Raw genomic sequence first — 21,781 nt, 5'->3', positions numbered from 1 at the left:
TACTTTGTATTCCATTACTGAATTATGGAAATATTTATCAGAGGGCAGAGGCAGATCTTGGCGCAATGCCATTTGATATAGCCTTCCAGTTTCAACAGTGGCATTAATAACCCTTCCCAGTACAGTCTTTTCAACCATTTATGTCCACACATGTTATACAGGTTTAACTTCATAGGATATTCTCACAGGTGTCACCAAAAGCCTTACAGAAGCCAAGATATGACTCAAAAGCATGGTTATCAAGCCAGAAAAAGAAATTAGCTTAAGTTAATGCTTCTGACAAATTCTTGCTAGTCTTGCTTATTCACGTGTTGTCTTTTAGGTAACTTAGAACTACTGAAAGGATTTCTTCTTGCTTTTCTTCAGAAGTTGAACTCATTAGTCACGTATTGTTAAATTAACCAAAGATAAGTTCCCTCGCCCCATTAGAAAGAAAACAACCCCACATCATCATCCATCCATCCACCAGTCTCTATAGATAAATTAGCATTTATCTGTAATGATATTATTTATTTACCAGAACAAAAGGACAAATTTAATATGTGTGTTTTGTCCTATTCAACCTTTAATACCCACCTCTTCAAATTTATTCTCAGCTTTATATTTGATCATGCAGCCAAATATTTTTCTTTGTCTTCACTTTAAAAATTTGAATTTTCTTTCCTATTGGCAGCCATGACTTTTCCCTTAATCTCCCTCCTCTTATGAGTACAGTACTTAAAGGAATTACTAAGCATTTCCTAAAATACCAAGGGTTACTAGCTGCATCCAACTAGGCCTGATCTTATTGTTCAACTTCCCACTGTTATGTGCACCTTCCTTGAGATTCAGATCATTAAAGAGTTCATTATTAAGCTGGTTGCTATTACACGTATTTTATTCCATTTGAATAGATGCTATAGATGTTCAGCACAATTCTTTCGACAAGCTGCAAAGTCTAAGTACCTTTTTACCTTTGATGTTTCCCATCCCTACATAACAACAACACTGGCACTTCTAGACAACAGTAAGTCTTTTCCTTGTCTTTATTCTGCTGCTTCCTTCCCTTCCTAGAGGTTTATTATTTTAATTTCATAGTCATTTTCTTCCCATATCATAACACATGGAAATGTAACGTTATTTTTAAACCTCCATAATTTGCATAAACCAATTAAGTCTTCTCCAAATGAGAATATATAATTTTATTATGACATAGAGTTCACCTTATTAAAGTGCAATTTTACATGACCTTAGATGCTTTCAGGGTGGGATGGTCATTAATCTTACATTCATACTTGAAAACGTCTACGTCAGGGTAAGTGTACATCTCCGTTCCTAAAGAGGTCATTTCTTGTGCAGAAGAGTTACCTTCATTAAAGAAGGCTGGAAATAATCACAGGCAGAAAATGGGCATGATTAGTGATTACAATGGAAGACTAACTGGAAGGTGTTTAACAACTGTGCATCCAGTAAAATAACCAAAGGAAAAGCCAACTGTACCCTGGGCTGCACCAAAAGAAGCGTAGCCAGTAGGTGAAGGGAGGTGATTCTGCCCCTCTGCTCCACCCTCATGAGACCCCACCCGGAGTACTGCATCCAGCTCTGGAGTCCTCAGCACACGAAAGACATGGATCTGTTGGAATGGGTGTAGAGGAGGGCCACAAAAATGATAAGAGGGATGGAACACCTCCTGTATGAGGACAGGCTGAGGGAGGAGCTGGAGTTGTTCAGCCTGGAGAAACACTGGAACAGGTTGCCCAGAGAGGTGGTAGATGCACCATCCCTGGAAACATTCAAGGTCAGGTTGGACAGGGCTCTGAGCAACCTGATCTAGTTGAAGATGTCCCTGCTCATTGCAGGGGGGGTTGGACTAGATGATCTTTTAAAGGTCCCTTCTAACCCAAACTATTCTATGATTCTATGATATATATTTTTAAATACTTAATCAAAAGAAGGCTATTTATGAAGTCATAGCTCTACATGATCTATTGAAGTATACTTGTGGATGCTTACAAAGAATATAATATTTCATTAGAAGAGCTAGCAGAATACTTAGGAAGGCCAACGTCTCACTTGGACTGATAAAACTGACTGAGGTCAGTCCTTTGCAAAAGGGGAAATAGCAACAACAAGGGGAAAAAAATTAACATGCAAGTATTTGCACAAGAAATTATGTACAGATAACATTAGAAACCTGTTAGGTAAACATTGCATAAATCACTAAAATGTAGGAAAAAAAGTGGGTTTAGTAGATAACAGGTAATTTGAAAAGCAATGATGAACAAAATGTTGAAAAAAATGTGTTATTTGTTAAGCAGCTCGGAAATCTATTACAATATAACTTTGTCATAAATTTTAAAGTTCATGAAATATAAAAAACCTATACAAAAAGTTTTGGCTAAATAAAAGATTAATATCAGGATAAGCAGATTTTCCATTAAAATAATCACACATACATATTTCAGTGAGAATTATTTTTTTCTTCTACAAAAGAAGAACTGACTTACTAAAAGCTGAGGGCAGTGTGGTAGCCTATTTGGCTTTAACCTGAGGATCAAATATTTAATTTTCAATTGAGGGAACTTAAAAATACTGAGAAAGGTTCACTGAGTAAAGTAAATGATTAAAAAAAAAATAAATGAAGTCAACCAATTGGGCATGAAAATAAACATATAAAGAGTCTTGGGTTTTTGACAGTATACAATAATTTCTCATAACTCTACAGAGAAAAATAGTCTTTCTCAGAAGTACTTACAATATGTGGAAAAACAATACAGGTACGATTCCCAAGGTGAAAGAGGACTATAGGATCCATGAATCAGTGGTCAACATATAAAGTCTTATTTTAGAAATATCGTAAACATTTTTCTTAATTGGGACCTGAATCATCTTTGGTATAACAGACTCCTAGGGAATCTCTGGTGACACATTTTATATCCAACTTAAATAAGAGGGAAAAGAAACCATTTAAACGTTTTGCATTTAAAGTATGCATCACTTAAAAATGCAGTATACGTATATGACCACAGTTTAGAATTGATCTTTTCTTTTAATGAAATGCTTCTGGCCTATAAATATCAAATCTTAATTGTTCTGGCCAAAGATCCACTTCTGGAAGGGGTCTGATGGATTACATGATGCCAAACTCGGATGCTCTCCGTTTCCTGTAAGGCACATATGTAGTGCTGCATTGTACAGAGTTTGATCCTAAAGTGGGTAAAAAAGGAGGAAAAAAAAAAAGGAAGTGAACAAACAATGACCATGCTATTTCCCCCCAATCTTTGTTTTTTCCCAAGTTCATTGTTGTTAAAAAGAATAAGGCCATACAGGTAGTGCAGAGGGAAGGCTAGCAAACAAATATGAGTAGTATGCAAGTGCAAACTTGTTTTGTTAGGAAATTTTTAAAAAATATTTTAAAAGATACCAAACATTTGGATTGACTTCCAGGTGGATGCACAGACACACATACTAAACTGTTTTTTGTAAGTGTGAAACAGTGAAATCATAAAGTTTTAGTCTGGTAATCGAAAGGCTGAAATTATCTACATTTTCCTCACAGAAATAAATTTACTCCTTTTTGGCTTCAGAGTTTTGTTTCATTGGGGTTTTGTCTGTTATTGGAAATTAAAAATTAACTCATATAAAAGATCACTGATAAGATGCCAATTCACTGCGCAGTCTAAATACCTTTTGATGCAGCCATTGCTCTTCTCCAATGGCAAAGGTTTTCTGGCCTTTGTAGTTACATTCACGAAGCTGCACAGGTCCTTTAGAAGCATGCAGACAAAGCTCCTTCTGAATGTTATGTCGAATTTCATGGTGTGCGGAATATTCAAAGTACTATTTAAATAATTTTTAAATATTTCAGTAAATAAATACAAACAAGAGTATTAAACTAAATTAACCCTTTGAAATTCCAATACACAAAGTAATAGATTTCTTTTGTTTTTCAACAATTTGAGACTACAGAATCATTTCTCTGATTTTTAGCATACACACTTTAAAAGTATTTACAAAACTAAAAGCATTTTTTAATACAAATGTAATGGAATATATTTAGAAGTACTTGAATGTATAAATTCAAATGACATTTGGTTTATATGCATTATGATGCAAGATCTTGTTGCTTGATGCCCCAGGAATCATAAATAATTCAAGGAGACAAACTGAAGAGTAGAGATAGTTGCACAGATAACTTAAATTTTGGCATTTATTAACTTTAAAAATTTTTATTCAATTTTTGTTGCTGGATTGTGTTTTTTCTTAGAGCAACCAAAGATAAAAATTTGTCACAGGGAACAATACTGAGTGTCATATGTCAGCTTTTGCTGCTTGATCTAAACAATAAATGCTAACAATAGGATGCTGTGATGTTCTCTTGTGAGCTAGCCATTAGAAAAGTAATATAAGTGTGTATTTTGTGAATGAATTTTATCATTATTTCCTGACAACAGGACAGTACTCTTAAGGCTCAGGAATCCTAGGCTATAATTCAGGTCTCAACAGGCATTTAATTCTAACAGTTACAGACACTGCTGTCCTTTTCTCTCTCTCGTCCTACCCTGCCATCCTGGCCTCTGCCTTTTCTCTCTCATTAAACAGCAGAGTTTCTATTATTACATTCCATTACCACTATTTCTTTGCTCCATATGTCAGCTGCCTTCACCATATCTTTCCTTTGACTATTAAGACCAGGCTCAGTTAGCTCCCTGTGGCTTTCAGCTATCTGTCCAGTTGGTCAGCTTCCGCCTCCTCACTGCCTTGGCATCAATGGGAACAGCACTAAGGAACAAACAGGCATCTCACTCTTAAGTCTCTGCACCCAACATTACTCTGTGAAACAGGTACCGATAGGAGTGACCTGCTTAGTCACTTAGCTCTTAGACATAATTTAACTCTAAATCTGTTAATCTGACTTAATCTGTTTTATCTTTTGAACTCCAAAATCTCTGCGAGCCCTGAAAATACAAATGAAAGCTAGGTTTAAAACTTCATTATTTTGGGATATTAAGATGGACATATTCCCAGCCCCAGAATATTCTAAAAAGGAAGGATGTTAAACAACTGATGTACAACTCTGAAAACTAGGTTCTCTCTTCCACTCCCTTCTCCTATGTCAAATGTATGGACAAAGAAGACAGGTAAGCATGGAAAATTTCAGCCTACACTGTTAAACTCTGGTAAAGAACATAATACAACTGAAAATAGAGTACTGGAATGAGAAGGGTTAAGTGAGCAAATATACACATCTCTTGAGCATTACCAGCACAACCTGTATTCAAATTCTCTAAAGCCTGGCTTTTAAAGGGATTCAGACTCTCATTTTATGGCAGGAGGAAAAAAAAAACCACAACACTTGAAAGCATGGAGTTTTAGTACAGTCCAAGATAACTTGGAGAGAGATGACAATAGAAGCATACAGCAGATCTCTTAATACAGTGTCTTGGTGCAGTGTTCCTGCATTAATGACTGTGACAATGCAGAAAGGCTACTATAGTATTAATCCACAACAGAATAAAAAGAAATTCAATACTGTAAGAAGCTAACACAACAGGGTAGTTGTTAATCTAGACAGTGGTCCATCTCCCACAAAAAATTGATTAGAAAGCATCAACTAAGATCATGTGTCTGAGTTTTCATGGTGCCATCAATGGATGGCTTTTAAGATTGAAGATTTTAATAAAAAAAAGAAAAAATTACAACTATATTTTAACAAAAACTTTTAAACTTTTGTTAACCTTTAGTTATTAAGGATCTACAGTTAATAAACTTAATTCCCCAAATAACTCTTTAAGGCAACAGAGAGGTGTTCGCTTCTGGGCAGGGAAGGAGATGTTACTTTTATTAGTATTACAGTAGTGCCTGAAGGACTCAGTATTTGACATCTATTGCAAGTCATACTGTAGAAGAAACAGAGCACCATTGCTGCCTCCAAGAGCCATGCATCAAACAGAGCTCTTCTTGGACAAATTAATCATCTTATTCGCTTGCATTAGCCAGTATAGGATAGACCACTTTGACCTCACACTATGAGGCTCCAAGCATGATAGGGGAGGTGGCTCAGGCCTGGCCACTTGGGTCTCCCATTGGCTGTATTCCCACCAACATCTTCCTTGACAGTGTGAGTCCTGGTGGCAGAGAAAGAAGCAACAGGAGGAAGCATAAGGAAAGGAAGAATTAAAAAGACAACACTTATAAGAAAGTAGTAAGGGTAGGACGAAAAGGTTTTGCACAGAAAGGCGGGATCAAGTGAAGCAGTGCAATTGTGTTAAAAATCTGAATCTGTATGCTGAACATGAAATGTTACAAGCGGGACACAACATGAACAGCAGCATGAAATTTTCCTTGAACAATATATATAGGAATTAACTCTAAAAGAGAGAGAGAGAAATTGCATATTAAAAATGAGTGCATTTCTCTAAAATAAATGAAAAGCTTTAATATGGTAAAGTTACAGCTGAACAGATCATAAAAATCAGGTATCAAATATTTTACCTGATTTCCTCCAAGTCCATGACAAGAATACATAATCAATGGTTTGCCACCATGGTTATTTTCACCAACATCCAGGCACATGCGGTTACCTATGTTTTTTAACTAAAGAAAGGGTGTTATCAGAAAAAAATAAAGCAGCTCAGTGGGGATGACAAAAAATTAAACTGTCTCACTAGCATACAAAACTAACCTTTGGCTTAACTACAGCTGTTAGTTCATTTTTAATTTCTGCTATGCTCAAATCTAAAAATCCTGGTCTCTGAGAGTTAATATTTTCTAATCAAAAGCCTAGTAACTACATTATGTTTGTCTAAAGCCACACACTGTGAATTATTAGGCTACTGGTATACTAGTTACTGTTATTCAAATTACAATTTGAACAGATACACATTAAATATTCAAAACTGGAGGAAGGGGAAGTGCTAAACATTGCTAAATATCTATATTCACCTCAAGCTAAGAATTATTAGTTGTTTAATATTTTGTTGGTTTCAGCAATGCAAACTTATTTGGCAGAGGCAATGCAATGATCTTTAAAAAAATTATGTATAATTATAAACACACATTTTCCCCATTGTAAGCCTAATTCTGAGAATCAAATAGCTGTCCAGTTTTGCTCATTAACATGATCTAAAAATTCTCTTAGACTTCTTCCTATATAAAGCTAAATTTACCTTGATAATTCAGGAAACCTCTCACCACTGGCTTAGTACTATTATATCATTTTAATTGTTAGCGATGGGCAGAATGTTGCTGATCTTAGCACGCTGCAAGATCCTATTAAGCAAGGCTACTGTTAGTTATTAAGAAACTTTGCTTAGATTTCCTATCACCATTGACAAAGCTATAAAATATTCACATAGCAAGGTATGCAGAAGAGAATCTCTGTCCAGAGTAGTGACAGAAAACCCTAGAGCAATTAATGATAGCTGAAATGTAAATGCTACAGCTAAGGTAGCCCAAAAGATTAGCAAACTTCCTGGATTATGGAAGACTATAGAAAATAATTAAACTTACATGTCCAGAAAACAAAGGATTCAGGTCTGGCACATATGCTTCTGGATAAACATTACTGAGATACCAGGTAAAATTTTTACACTGCAGACGCTGTCTTAAATCAAGTCTTTTTGAGATGTCACCGAATGTTTTCTGTTAGAGGAAGGGAAGTAAGGAAAGATGGAAAAGAAATATACTATCAATTTTGTACATATAAATCTGTGATATTCTGTATTGTAGCATTAAACAAGTTGTAAGCTTCGTTTGTTGTTTTTTTTTTTTTTAATACTGTACTACTGCTCTTTGTTCTTCAGGATCATAACACCACTGACATCCTGCCTGCAGCATTTCAAAGCATGCGCAAGAAAAATACATTGCAACATGGAAAGAACAGAGTATCCTTAGTCCCAAGAGGGTTTTAACACAGTGCCATGAAGTGGGAAGTACAAACAAGACCATACTGATGAGAGCTATAAAGCTAACTGATCTCACTAAAAAGAGTGAGCTGAAATAATGAATTGGATTAATTAAAGAATTAGCATAATAGTCAGTACAATGCAGAATCTCCCAGACAAAATTCAGTTGTCTTAGCTGCTAAACATGCTTAGGAAACCTAATGCTATTAGTGATATAATATTCACAAAAATTTATCATGCAAAGGGAGAAAAAATAGCTTCTCAAAGAAAACTCTAGATTCCAGCTGGTGAAAAAGACCAAAGTTCCAGAAAACTTACAAAAATAAATAAACCAACACCCAAACCCCCTGAATTTAACTTAAGTTTTTAAGTAGATAGAGACAGCATGGATATCTATCATTGAATAAGCTTTATTCTGCAGCTAAAGAACAACAAAACCTGCTTTTTAAGTAAAAATACTAAGCAATTTGAGACTAATGAGACATTATGTTTCTCACTCCAGGTTAGTTTGCATTTTCTGTGCTCAAAAGCTTTTCTCATGCTCTTCTGGTAGTTCCGGTAGCTGTTTAATGCAAACAATCTCAGATTTTAGAGAATGTATGAAAAAACCCTACCAATCAAAAAAAACCCACTACACAAAACACCACTATCACCACCCAAACACTTCAGTTTTTCCTGTTTGTTGGGGCTACAGCATTAAGCAAACTGAACTCTGTCTTTTCATTAAAATATCTAGAATCCATACATACTTTGTCAATAAATAACTTTTGCTCACCAAAACTTTCAACGCAGCAAGTGTGATTTCTAATACCACCACCACCACCTACTTGTTTCACAATTTTTGCTGCCTCTGTGTTTCTTCGATAAAATATTTCTTTATATTCATCCATCCAGACTTCTGCAAGGCGGACTTGATTACGTGTGATCACTTGAGTACCTTTTGGGAAAGTATGGGGACTCTTGCTGCGAAAGACATGGCCAACAACAGAGCAAGGCATGATCTCCAACTGTCCACCACATTGCCATACCTAATAATAACATTTTTTGTGTAAGTGCACTGCAATTAGAATTAAGGGGGTGGAAAAAAATTCAGCAATGTTATTGTTCACCAGAAAAAACCCCAAACAACCAGCAAGAGTGCATATATCAGGCATACGATAAGTGAGTTTCCTAATCAGGTAAACCCTGGAAATATACATTTCAGCTATCAACCCTAAACACATTTAAAAAAAATTATAAAAATCAGTTCAGTGAGCATGTTTATAGTTTATTTCATAGGTCATTAGTAATTAATTTTCCATGTCCTATTTGCTGATTCAGCAGAGAAGTCAAGATCTAATACTAATTTGTCCCCCAAAGTCCTGTACACTGTCAGTATAGAGACCACTGCTAATTAAGTAGCTAAACTTACTCTGAAAGACATTTCTATATTTTCACCTCCCCATATTTCCATTTCTTCATCATAGCTTCCAATGTGTTCAAAGTAGCCTTTTGATATTGAAAAGAGACCTCCAGCAAAAGTAGGTGTTCTGCAAAAAGAGAAATTTACTGAGGAAGACAGGATTCAAATGGGTAGGGTTTTTTTAAATATAGATGTAAAAACATGGTCTAACTGTTCTAAGAAGTTTCCATGCATTTGTCAGTGTTTCACTACACTGATACATTTTCCTGGCACAGATAATACTTCAAGCAATTGAATCTGCCCACATCGAGTCTCATTTGACAGTTTTATTGTCATTTATTAACAACTGGTTTAGACTAATGACTACTGGTATAAAAGACAGCATCAGGGAAAATAACATATTTCCCCTGTATGGAAGATATCAAGCAAAGTTATTACTCCTCCAGACCAGTAACCTGTCTGAGGCCAAAGCACATACGATTATCATCAAATGCACAACTATTACAGTCTAGTATTTTGGTGCCCTGAACCTTTGTTGTCATCCTTTCAAGGATGATGAATGAGGAGCCAGAATCTGTGGTACTCTCTCTGAAAAGAACTGTTTATAATCCTCCTCTCCCCCATCTCTCCTGACAAAAAAAATACATAGAAATTGCTTATTATGTTCCTAGTGTATGTAGAATAAAGGTAATGCAGGGCAATTACTGTCTTAAGGAGGCTATATTTTTATGAAAGTTTTAAAATTTACAATGTGGTTCTTAAAGTATTACAAAACCCATCTAAGATGCTAAGACTTCTGATCATACTCATCTGAATAACTAGTTCATTTACAAACTGTCGCTCATAACAAAAAAAAACATGAAAACTGAAGGATTTAAAATGTTATTCAAATTATGTTTACCTAATTGGATAGGTTTCATCTTTTCTTCTTTTATTTTCATGTTTAGGAAGAGACTCCCATCCAAATGACAAACTCCAATCAAAATTTCCTCTGTTGTGGCTGTGCCCATAAGGAGATGGTTTACTGAATTCAAAAGTATTGAGATCTATAGAAGCAATATCGGGGCTTACAACAGCAACAGGGTTCTCAGCTATTCTTGCCAGTAATGGCTCTAACCAGCCATAAAAGCATTCACCTATGGAGAAAATGGGAACAATTTTTACTTGTCTATAAAGTAGGACACAGGGAATATTTTAACATGCCCACAGCAAGCCAATATGCACTACTTTTAAACAGCATTGCTAATTATACTTTCAATAATATAAAATAGCAATAGGAAAGATGATACATTGCTAATGTTCATAATTCATAAAAAAATCTGCAATGTTAAATCAAAGGCAACAGCGTTATAAACCAGACCTGGCATAGTTACAGGTTACACTTACAGTGAGCATCCAGAAAGGTAAGGGTCTCTCCTGTTGCTACTGAAGCTCCCAACAACCGTGCAGTGATGAGACCTTTTCTTTCCTTTTGACGGACTACTTTAACTATTTCAAATTGTTTCACATATTCATCTAGTTTATCATGCAAGTATTCTAGAAAGATAAACCAATTTCAGGATATTCAGTGTATACACATGCCACTGCCTAAAATTTTACATTACTAAACTAACAGGACTAATCCCGGGAATTATCTCAACATCAAAGCCGTAAACAATTCCTGACTGTTGAACATTATTTTTAGGGGCTGAGTTTTGGTTGGGGTGTAGGAAGAGGTGACTGGCAGAGAACAGGGGATGGAACACTAAAAATATTCTAAAACAGAAAGGACATGTGCTAGTACATCTTTTCTGCAGTATTAACAGTTTGAATATCAATTCAAAATTCATTTTCAGAGCAAATGAATCATGTACCTACTTACTCAAGTCATCTGCAGGACATGCAAATTTTTTCCTTAATGACGGCACATTTTACACACTGTTTTTAAAGGCTACAATATTTACAACAGCAACAGAAGCTATATAAAAAACTCTTTAGATGTGCAAAATTTGAGAAACCCCACATCCCTCATTAAACATCCCACATTGTCTTCCTTCCTCTGCCCATCCCTACTATTAAACTGTACTACTGAACATACTTCATATCTAAGTGTGTCAGTATACTAAATACAGACTTACAAAAAGCGTAAGTACATTAATATAAACATGTATGCACAGACATGTTCATCTAAAGTTAAGCATATAAAGTTTTTTGAACTTGCATTTGTGATCTCACTCAGTATACATTCAATTATTTTTGGCAGTCAGCTTGAGTATTGAAGATTATTTTTCCACTTAATAATTTTACTTTCTAGGAAAGACATTTCTCTTCATATTAATGAAATTAATTTGCATAAAAACAATCACTATATAAAATGCAGATAGCTACAAGTATTGGCCAGTTTATCCTTGGATACTTTGTTCTATAAACTGTAATTGGTTTGAAGCACAAATTACAGAGCTACTTGTCATGCAACCAGTTATGCAGTTTAAGAAGCACTAGAATTAGAATAATCAGAAATAGGGTTTTAAAAACATTTTAGAGGACAAGAATTTCATATTTGACTACCTTATGAAAAAAAGATGGGAGAGAACTATTTTCTATTTTATAGAAAGGAACAAACCCACTTAGAATACCATTATACATGTTAATGGTGGTAAAGAGATATCCTCTTTTAACCAATTTATCTGCAATTCTAACATGCCTTACACTAAAAAAAAAAAACAAACCCAAAACCAGGAGAAAATAGGAAGACTTTTTACCATCTACACTGGCATCATCCACCAAAATAATCTCCTTTAGCAGTATGGCAGGAGATGTATACATCACGCTGTGAACAGTTCTGAGCAGAGTGGACCATGCTTCATTATGGAAAACTATTATAACACTTGTGGTTGGCAATGGCGGGCAGCGCTTAAACTTTTGTTCAATACACCTACAGATTAGAAAGTGTCAAATGTTACAAAACGGACAAAAAGTTTTGACTCAAACTCTTAAAAGAAACTCTATTGTTTCTAGTACAAAGCTTTATAAGTACGGACATTAAATATTTCAGCTTCTCCACTTTCTATCCCAGTTCTGGAGCACAAAGGCAGGTGCTCCAACTGGAGAAGCTGTACAAAATCTTTTTTAAAAATATGATGAATAAGTGGAATAAGAATTCCACTTGAACAACTGACTCAGTTCTGCTTCTACCTCACAAACATTTGAGTATGTTTCATATAGCACCCAGGTCTTCTTCAGAAAAAAATGTTCCTCTATTGAAAGCAGCAGATACTGAGCTGCAAAATCAGACTTTAAGTCACCATTACTGTTGAAATAAAAAAATACAAATAAAAATATTAGAAGAATACAGAGTTTGCAAAGGAAAATAGAACAGATCTAAATCAGAACTTCAAAATTTTGTAGAAATACCATATAAACCTTAGGGCAGCATGTCCCATTCAAGGGAAACAATTTTAAACCCACACTTTTTCAAGATCGATGTATTCTGAACAGAACTTGAAATCCAACTGCAAGTCAAGATGACAAGACAATGCTTCTGTATTCATAAGCTGCACACTTACTGTTTATTGCGTGTCAAATTTAGAGACTGGAAGACTCCCCAAGGTAATTATCCCAGCCATTGCCTCACAAAATACACAGGCAAAAAACTCACCAGTTACGCTCTAGCAAAGGTTATTATGAGCCACACCACATGTGATGTGATATTCATCCTACTAGCAGCCGCTCAGTAAGGTTAGTGACTTCTGACACAGACAGCTGAGAACATATAATCTGACAGTGGCAGAGACTGCTCATAACCAAAACCAACTCTACCCAAGCCCTACAGTATTCATTAATAAAATTTCTCAATACTACAAGATTGGTGAGATGTTCCATTGTCTTGTTCAACAGTTTACAACTCCTAATTTACTAAATTATGCTGGTGGTTTTACTAACACTGAATACTTAAAAAAAAAAAAAAAAAAGGAGGGTGGAAAATCTTTAAATTGGAAAAAAGCTTAAACCACATTTTTAGTTTTCTTCTAAGTAAAACTTTACAGGCTTTCAGGAAGTCAGTCAGAAATTGTAGCTTAAAGGCAAAAGCAGAAAACCTTATTTAAATATGGTTACTCTGAATTCAAAACCATGAAAGAAGTGAGCCTTTCTAAACATTCTTGGCTTTGGCAGCGTGGATCATTATGTACAGTCAACCATTATGTATAGCTAGGAGACTTTCCTAAACTATCACCTAATGCTGAACTCAAATCACTTTGAAATCTGCATTTCTGACAAGTTTTTCAACTATCAGGACATACACATTTCAACATACTCAGGAGGTCGAGTGTCTGGTCCGAGATCTCGGTGTAAAGAAATTCTATCACTTGCAAATGCATTAAAACAGTGTTTTTCTTCTCCACGCTGTTTTTCTTTCTGTTCTTCTGAATTTAAGTTGATGGTTTTAAATGCTTTACCAGAAGCTCCAGGAGCATGAGGATCTTGAAGGGGTCGATCTAGAAAGGGTTTTAGTTCCACTGCCGTATAGTGTCCTGGCAAACAGTGTCTCTCTTCAGGAATCTTAGTTTGCCTAACAGGTGCTTTTATCTGCATTTTTGGCTTTGCACCTTTGATATTGTTCATAGCATTTAACACGAGATCTAATACATGACTTTTCTTTCCAACAACTGGCTCAATCCCTGCTTCATCTTTAAAATCTTGAACACCCACTTCTCTTTGTAATAAAAATAAAAATACCAGAAAGACAAACACAATAATGCTGAACTTCCAAAGTTTCCAGTGAAAAAATAATTTCTTGAATAGTTTAGGTGTTTTTTTCAAAGCCATTCTAGTTTTAAAAATTTATCACAAGGCAAAAGTTTCTGTGAATTATGTTCTTCAAATAGGTCACAGCATTTCTTGAATTTATAACACCTGTAAATGAAAACAAAAAGTATAAATTTAGACATCTAGTATATCCGACAATGTAAAACCAGAAAAAATTAATAGGCAGGAATTAATTCACAGCTCCCAACTGCCAAACATTACGTGTCCATCACTTCAAGATAGGTCAAACCCATCTATAAGATACCCAAGCTGCACTGTCCCTGCTTTTTGGTTTGGTTTTGTTTTTTTTTTTTTAAATACACTTCAAATAGAAGAACCAGAAAGCAGGCATACCACTAAGAATAAAACACTATTTCTACAAAATGCCACTACTTCACATTAATTTTCTTCCAAATCTTGAAAATTAAGTTGTTTAAAATTAGAGGAAAGTGTTGGTTTAAGTCTTCTAGAAGCACGGAATTTTAGTTCAATGATGAGATAGAAGGAAAACAGATGGAATCAATACAGTAAGTTCAAGTTGCACGTTAGGAAGATCCACATAAGAAGAGAACTACAAAGACAGGAAGGACTTCTCAACCAACTTATTTCAACAATTTGAAAATTTCTGATATTTAAAAAAAAATTCCATTTCACGATTAGACTTAAGTAATCAGACTTCCAAGTGGGAAATTTTTAGATTAGTTATCTAGTATATGTGTTCGATGCAGATTTAATACAGGTAATTTGGAGTAGGTTAATGTAGCCTGAGGATCGAGTAGTAATTCTGTATATTTTTTCATTCACTTGCAGTGAATGCTGCAACTCATCAAGAGAACATGTCAAATAGCTCTCCTCTTTCAGGAACTCTGCTACTATTTTTTTTTTTTTTACAGACATTTTATTCAGTGGCTTTCAAAGATGGGGAACTACGAAAAACACTTGAGGACTACCAGAATCCAAGTGATTTGAATTAAATTCTCTCTGCAAAATTGGCGGTTTACAAGAACAGGAAAAACAGCAACCAGCCTGAATTCAAAACACAGCTTTATTTTTGTGTAAGTTACATGTATGTGAACTGAGAAAAGAAAAAGGAGCATCTAGATAAAAGCCACAGTTAATTCCCACTTGCTAATTACTGACCAGAGAATTGCAAAAAACTACTTTTCTATTTCATCCTTTAAAATACAAATAGATTCTGCATTTCTTAATTGGCACTACATATACTCAGGAAGAGATACAACTTACAGAAAACAGAAAAAAACCTCACCTGGTTTCCTTCAAGAATTTGCAGGATAAATTAAGCATCCGGACTTGTTCACATTATAGTTTATTTCAAAGCTTATGTCAGCTTTTTTTAATAAACCCATACATTCAAACCACAGTAGTTTTACCATAGAGCTATTGTTATAAGAATGCAGAGGGGAAGCTCATTACAGCATTGCCATATAGATTCTAGAAAGTACCAAAAATGTGCTCACAAAATTGCCAAGAAAATCCATTAAAAAAATCTATTCCACTTCTGTCTCGCACATTATTTTCCTATTTTTCTTCAGTGCTGAAAAATTTGTACTACAATACCAATACTTACACACTGCAAGAATAAGAATAAAAACTTTCTTTCCTGGTGAAAGGATTGCAACCAGTTTACCAAACTGCCAGATTAAAAAATGCCTTGTTTTCTCACAATGTCTGGTGGGTTGACCTTGGCTGGCTGCCAGACACCCCCCCAGGCACTCTCTCACTCCCCTTCCTCAACATGACAGCAAGGAGAAAATAAGATGGAAAAGGACATGGGTCGAGATAAGGACAGTGTGATCACTTACCGATTACTGTCATGGGGAAAACAGACTCGAGGATAATGAATTTAATTTATTGCCAATTAAAAATAGCGTAGGATGGTGAGAAACAAAGACAAAACTAAAACCGCCTCCCCAGGATCAACTTCACTCCTTCATTCCCAACTCTTCTATCTCCTTTCTCCCAAGTGATGTACAGGGGATGGAGAATGAGGGTTGTGGTCAGCTCGTAACAGTTCATCTCTGCTGCTCCTTCCTCTTCACACTTTTCCCCTGCTCTAACATGGATCCTCTCCACATGGTACAGTAGTTCAGCAAAAACTGCTCCAAGCCTAGGTCATCCATGGGTTGCAGTTCCTCCCAGGATCTTGGTCCTGCAGGGTCCTCCATGGGCTGCAGAGAAATACCTTCTTCACTGTGGTCTTATCCATGGGCTGCAGCAGGACAACCTGCTTCACCATAGTCTTCTCTACATGCTGCGAGAGAATATCTGCTCCAGCGCCTGCAACACCTCCTCCCCTCCATCTTCACTGACCTTGGTGTCTGCAGAGTTGTTCCTCTCTCATTTTTCTCACTCCTCTCTCACACAGCTACTGTGCAGCATGTTTTACCCTTTCTTAAATACGTTATCCCAGAGGCACGACCTGCTAACATTGGGTGGCTCAGCTTTGGCCAGCAGTGGGTCTGCTTTAGAGCTGGCTGGAACCACCTGTGTCCAGCATGAAGGCAGCCCCTGGTATCTTCTCGCAGAGACCACCCCTGCAATCATCCCCACCTCCCAACCTTGCCATGTAAATGCAACACACAATGTGAAACACTAAGCACATATAGAGACCAGCACCCAGCAAGAAGGCGGCAACTTGTAAAACTACCACTGCTAAATCTGCAAGGGCTCTGCCTGAGTCTACAGCCTCTGCAACCTGTTCACCAGGAATGTTTTTGTAACACCATAAAAAAGAAAATCACATTATTGTTTCTCAGTGTACCATGCACAAGCACATACGATATTAGTAAATCTTAAAGTTCAGGAATAAATAAGCAATATAAATATATCTTCCTCAAACAGAAAAAAAGAAAACATGTTTTTTTAATATTTGTGGTACTTTGTATTATAAGAGAGATCTAGCAACTTCTTTATCTCACAGGCAGTTATTAGGCATAGTCAATCAGGCAAACACCTGGGGAGAGGGGCATTATGCTGGTTGATTTGTTTCCAAACATTGTTGCCCTCAAATTTATTTTATATCACTAAACAAAAAACAACATTCTCCAACTTCCTCTAGGCCTCTTCCTCTTGGTAGAGACTTAAATCTGTCTACGACAAGAGAAAGGTTAAGCATTAAGGAACATAATGGTGTAAGATATGTCATGTAAAGAGAGGTTAAAGGTAATTCTATATAGCAACACTGACTGTTTTACACTGAAATTATGCTTAAATTTGAGAATTTCATCAATATTTGAGTCAAATATTTATGACTGCTTCTTTTTGTTTTAATGACCTGGCATGAGACTACTCAGAAAGGGTAGAAAAATTACATGGTATGGCTACTTACCTGTTATCTGCCTTAGTACCACAGAAATCTTTTAACTAATTTAACAATTACTTTAGAGAGTTAAAGTTGCATTTGTCAGATTTCCGTTGTCCATCTTCAGCCTTTCAATTAATGCAGCAATATTTACTTATGCTAAGCTCACTACGTCATAGATTTTTTTCTAGTTTTATGTTTACTACATTAACTTTGGCTTCATTTTCTCCAGCAACAAAAACAAGAAAAGGACTAGAAAACACCAAAGATTCCTTCCATAGATTTTTAGCACATACTTCAGACTTTTGCTGCTGCTGCTGGCTTTGATGCTGACACACTAACCTATTCTTCACAAAACATCAAAAGTACATATGGACATTTTACCAAAAACTTAAATTACTGTTATTTTTATCTGGGATTATTTCCTGCACAAATTGAGCATATACAAATCCTCAGAATACTCAAGATCAACACAACACAATAGTCAAGATATCTGTAAATCAAAATAACCAAAATCTAAAACTCATCCAGAATATTTCTTGCACTACCTGTGTTTTGCATATTTCTGTCTTCAGACAAATAAGGCATTAAAGACTATAATAAGCACACCTAATGAGCAACCAAGAACATACAACAATTTATTCAGCATTTGGTTTCCTGTGTAACTATATTCACTTTTATCTGCACACACTTTGACTTCTCTTTGACAACATATTTAGTTGTGTTGGACACATGCTTCTTGGCTGCTCAGGTCTAACTACATGTACCAGGCTGCTATAACACACAGGTGAAATGTATCTGTCCCTAGAAATGAAAAGACAACTCACCTGAGCTAAGTGGGTTGTGCAAGCAGAGCAACACAACTTAACCCTTTCGATGTGGATTAGGACACTCCAGTAGCACACATGGCAGCACACTGTGCACAGAAATAAGTGAAAGTGATGGGTTTTTTTTAAAAGTGGCTATCATGTGACGGCCAGGGGATAGTATTTGCAGCAGAAGTGAAGTAGACAAACACAGGCTTTGTTTGCCACAAACGTACAGCAAACTGATACAGACAAATGCTGACTGTATTTTTATTGACAAAATACCTTATAGGGATATTGCTTACAATAAGAGAAAAGCTCTTTGTCGCACAAAATAGTAGCAGTTTCCAGAACACAAACTACATAGTCCGAAGAACTTTTGTCGTGAAAGCTGTATCTTCCTTATGGTTTTTACCAGGATAATTTTGTAGTCAGAAATACAGTCTTTATTCCTCACAAATGCCTCACACATTTTTATGGCATAGCAATGTCAGTATGCACAGACCAAGCTACTGTTCCATCCTCCAGGACATGCTGAAGAAATATGCAGCATGATTAAACTCCCTGAGGTGACTGTGTAGCAAAGTGTTTAATCTTCTATTCATTAGTGTTATTTTCACTAATAGTAGTCTGGATTCTTACAGCACTTTGAAATAATTAGCTATAAACATCAGAAGCTGGATTTTAGGGATTTTTTTTTTTTACGAAGAAAATAACCAGAAAACTAATACGTACTACAAAAGTCTTCGAAAAAGTGCTAAAAAGCAGCTGCCACACAACTTCAAACCACATCACATGGGTAGTGTGTGAATTCAATACACAGTCTATGTCACATTATGCCACCCACTAACTCTGATGTCAGACTGTCTGCAAAAACTCTGGCTTACAAGAAAGCCTCACTACAGTAGCCAACATGTAGACAACTCTTTTTGTTAGCTTGGTCTGAACAGCACTGTAGACAATCATTTTTAATACAACATTAAAATGTCAAGATAACTCAAATCAGCAGAAATTCTTTCAGACCATGCCAGTAGGAGAAATTTCTTGGGGTTAGCATCAACAATATACTTGATCTCAGTTTTTAAAAGAAAACTGTTTTAAAATCTACTTTTCTTCTATCTCAATGATAAATAGGGTTCTAATGTTTCCTGAGAATGTTGCTTATGGAACACATAAGTGAAAAAAAAAGGCACTAAATAAAAGATACTTAAGAAAAAAAAAATAAAAAGAGAAAAATAGGGAAAAAATAACATTAAGAATTATCCTAATCACAACTACTTAAATACACAACTTTGCTTCACCCTTAATCTAATTTATTCTGTAACTCCAGAATCACAGTCTCATTAGATAATAAGAAAAAGAGACAAGCTTTTTAAGTATACAATTCCTTCATCAAGACCTTAATGCAGTAAGTAAGTTGTAAGAGGAATACTGAATGTATTCAGTTCCCGAGTCTTAGTTTTGGAAACATTAAGGGCATGGATTATTCTAAGAAAGACTGGAGCCGTAATCTGCCCCAGTGATTATTATACAAAAATCAGAAGCTGTAACTGAATGATGACACAGTAGGCTGAAGAAATTCAGAGCAGCAGCAGCCCAGAACACCTAGATGGAATACAACTTTGTAAACTATCTTCTTCAGCAGTTTCTTTGAGATTAAAAAAATAAACACAACATAAAAAGCCCCTCCTTCTACATATTCTAATGGAAGTGCTTTCAAAAACTCTTTCAAAATGAGCACTACTATTTTTCTACAGCAAAGCATGGTACATGGTACGCAGAGACAGATAGTTCCCTGTGACAACAGATACTATATTAAAAGTATACAGTAACCATGTATTATAAAAAACATTTGTGGCTTATTTTTACAGTCCTGGCACTATAAACATGCACTGAACTCAAATTTAAATTTCACTCAACTCTGCAGCTTCCTTCTTTTCTTGGCCAGATAGATTTGGGCCTGTTAAAATCATTTTAGATTGTCCCTAAAAATGCCATGATGACAAGCAAGCACCATAGCAGCTGTACAGTGCTGGTTTAACTTATAAGGATTAGTGTTTGATTTTCACTTAAGCACCAGAAAATAATCTCTGGATCATAACTGAGGGAATTTTTTTGTTTTGTTTTCCTGATTGTAGTAACGTTTCTAAGATAACAGAAGCATCTGAGTATTAAGTGCAGGGCTTGAAATCACAGTTTTACACCCTAATTGGTCTTAAACTTTTGAGTTGTTTAAATGATGAGTGTAAAGGAAAGCACGCAACCTCGTGGATTTTTTGAGATTTACTGAGGTTTATTGGGTCAGTGACTGCCAAACTAATCTGTCAGAATATCCCAAAGGTGTCTTCGCTTTCCTCGTCTCTGCACTTGACTGTTTTTTTTCCAGCTCCACTTCACTGCTGAATAATCTTACCTAACAACAAATAGTCATTTGACTATAGAATCTAATTGCTAAGTCACCGTCAGTAGTTTTGCAACATGATTTCTCTGTTTGTAAGCAGAACTATTTCCTATGGCACATGGTATCATCAAATCTTAGGCAAAATCAGACAATAATAAGACTGACAGCAAGCAAGTAAAATCGTGCTTTACACGAGTGGACAAAATCTAGCACTTCATGGTCTAGAAACTTGAGGCGCTTTCGCATCTTCTAGAAGATAAGCACAGAAATGAGCACATTAGGAGGAGAAACTCATCAGTGCTGGCAGGCACCTGATCAGCAATTTTACAAACATTGATTTCAAAGAAAGGGGAAGCCCTGCACTACATATCAGCTCTCGGAACAGAGCAGGCAACAACTTTGTGCAAAGCAAAAAGGAATGCCTCAAAGCAATGCAGTTTGTCACCTAGAACCGCAGACTTTGAGGAAATGTCACGGAGAGAGCAATTATATCTTGTTCCTATTTTGACAGAAGTCAAGATACCCAGACTGCCGCTGGTATTTCCGCACCAAAAAAAGAGGTAAAGTTAAATGGTAAGAGCAGTTATGAGGAGGAGGAGAACTCCTTCCCACATTGCAACAAAAATAGTAATTCTGGCTCTCTGTAACTAACTTAATTTTTACTTTGGTATGTTATTGAGAACCCTTGAGATGATAGTAGCAGATGCCAAACTGACCAGGTCACTGAGAAAACCTAGTTAAAAAAAGAAGCCGAAAAGGCGTAAGTTGGCTGTTCTGTCTCAGTCTTTAACTCTTGTCGCTCGGCTCAGCAGCATGGCACCGGCTTTAGCCGAGACTGAATAGATCAATGTAATTTACAATTTTTTAAACAAGAGATGTTGTTTTGTAACAGAAGACTACATGTAGAACACCACTGAGATGCGTACATAAAATTCATCTTTCCAGTAAGGTATTTTTTATTTAACCAATAAAAACATTTATTAATAAATACTTCTTTATACAAGCATATTTTACACGAAGTTAAAAAAAATCCATGAAACTAAGGTTATCTGTGTTACAATTCATTTTTCCTGTCAGTTCTCCAGAGCCAAGAAAGTATTTCTAAGTACCATCGCCTGCTGTGTAGAAGTAAGACTAAAAAACTGCCAGGGAAAAGATACAAGCTAGTAACATAAAAGC

At 35.8% G+C, this 21,781-nt stretch overlaps 1 protein-coding gene across 1 annotated transcript; it reads right to left on the bottom strand.

Moving 5' to 3' along the window:
* Window positions 1-3,063: 3,063 nt before the first annotated feature.
* On the bottom strand, window positions 3,064-14,094 carry GALNT3 (polypeptide N-acetylgalactosaminyltransferase 3). The gene is made up of 10 exons (XM_068407680.1): window positions 13,583-14,094; window positions 12,030-12,202; window positions 10,675-10,824; window positions 10,190-10,424; window positions 9,298-9,415; window positions 8,714-8,914; window positions 7,492-7,623; window positions 6,475-6,576; window positions 3,667-3,819; window positions 3,064-3,186 (listed from the first exon to the last, which is right to left on the bottom strand). Exons 1-10 carry the CDS (start codon window positions 14,092-14,094, stop codon window positions 3,064-3,066), a joined length of 1,899 nt encoding a protein of 632 aa, XP_068263781.1.
* Between the last annotated feature and the right edge of the window lie 7,687 nt (window positions 14,095-21,781).

This window comes from Nyctibius grandis, chromosome 9 (genome assembly GCF_013368605.1).
Source record: "Nyctibius grandis isolate bNycGra1 chromosome 9, bNycGra1.pri, whole genome shotgun sequence".
Classification (NCBI taxonomy): domain Eukaryota; kingdom Metazoa; phylum Chordata; class Aves; order Nyctibiiformes; family Nyctibiidae; genus Nyctibius; species Nyctibius grandis.
This window is presented reverse-complemented; position numbering and strand designations above follow the sequence as displayed.

What these genes read in the sequence shown, in the direction of transcription:
- GALNT3 (XM_068407680.1), bottom strand. Translation starts at nt 14,094, where the DNA reads ATGGCTTTGAAAAAAACACCTAAACTATTCAAGAAATTATTTTTTCAC. An exon ending in GATGAAACCTATCCAATTAG is followed by an intron (nt 9,416 to 10,189) that starts GTAAACATAATT and finishes CTCTTTTTGCAG; the next exon opens with AACACCTACTTTTGCTGGAG. An exon ending in CAGCAAAAATTGTGAAACAA is followed by an intron (nt 7,624 to 8,713) that starts GTAGGTGGTGGT and finishes TTCCTCTAACAG; the next exon opens with AAAACATTCGGTGACATCTC.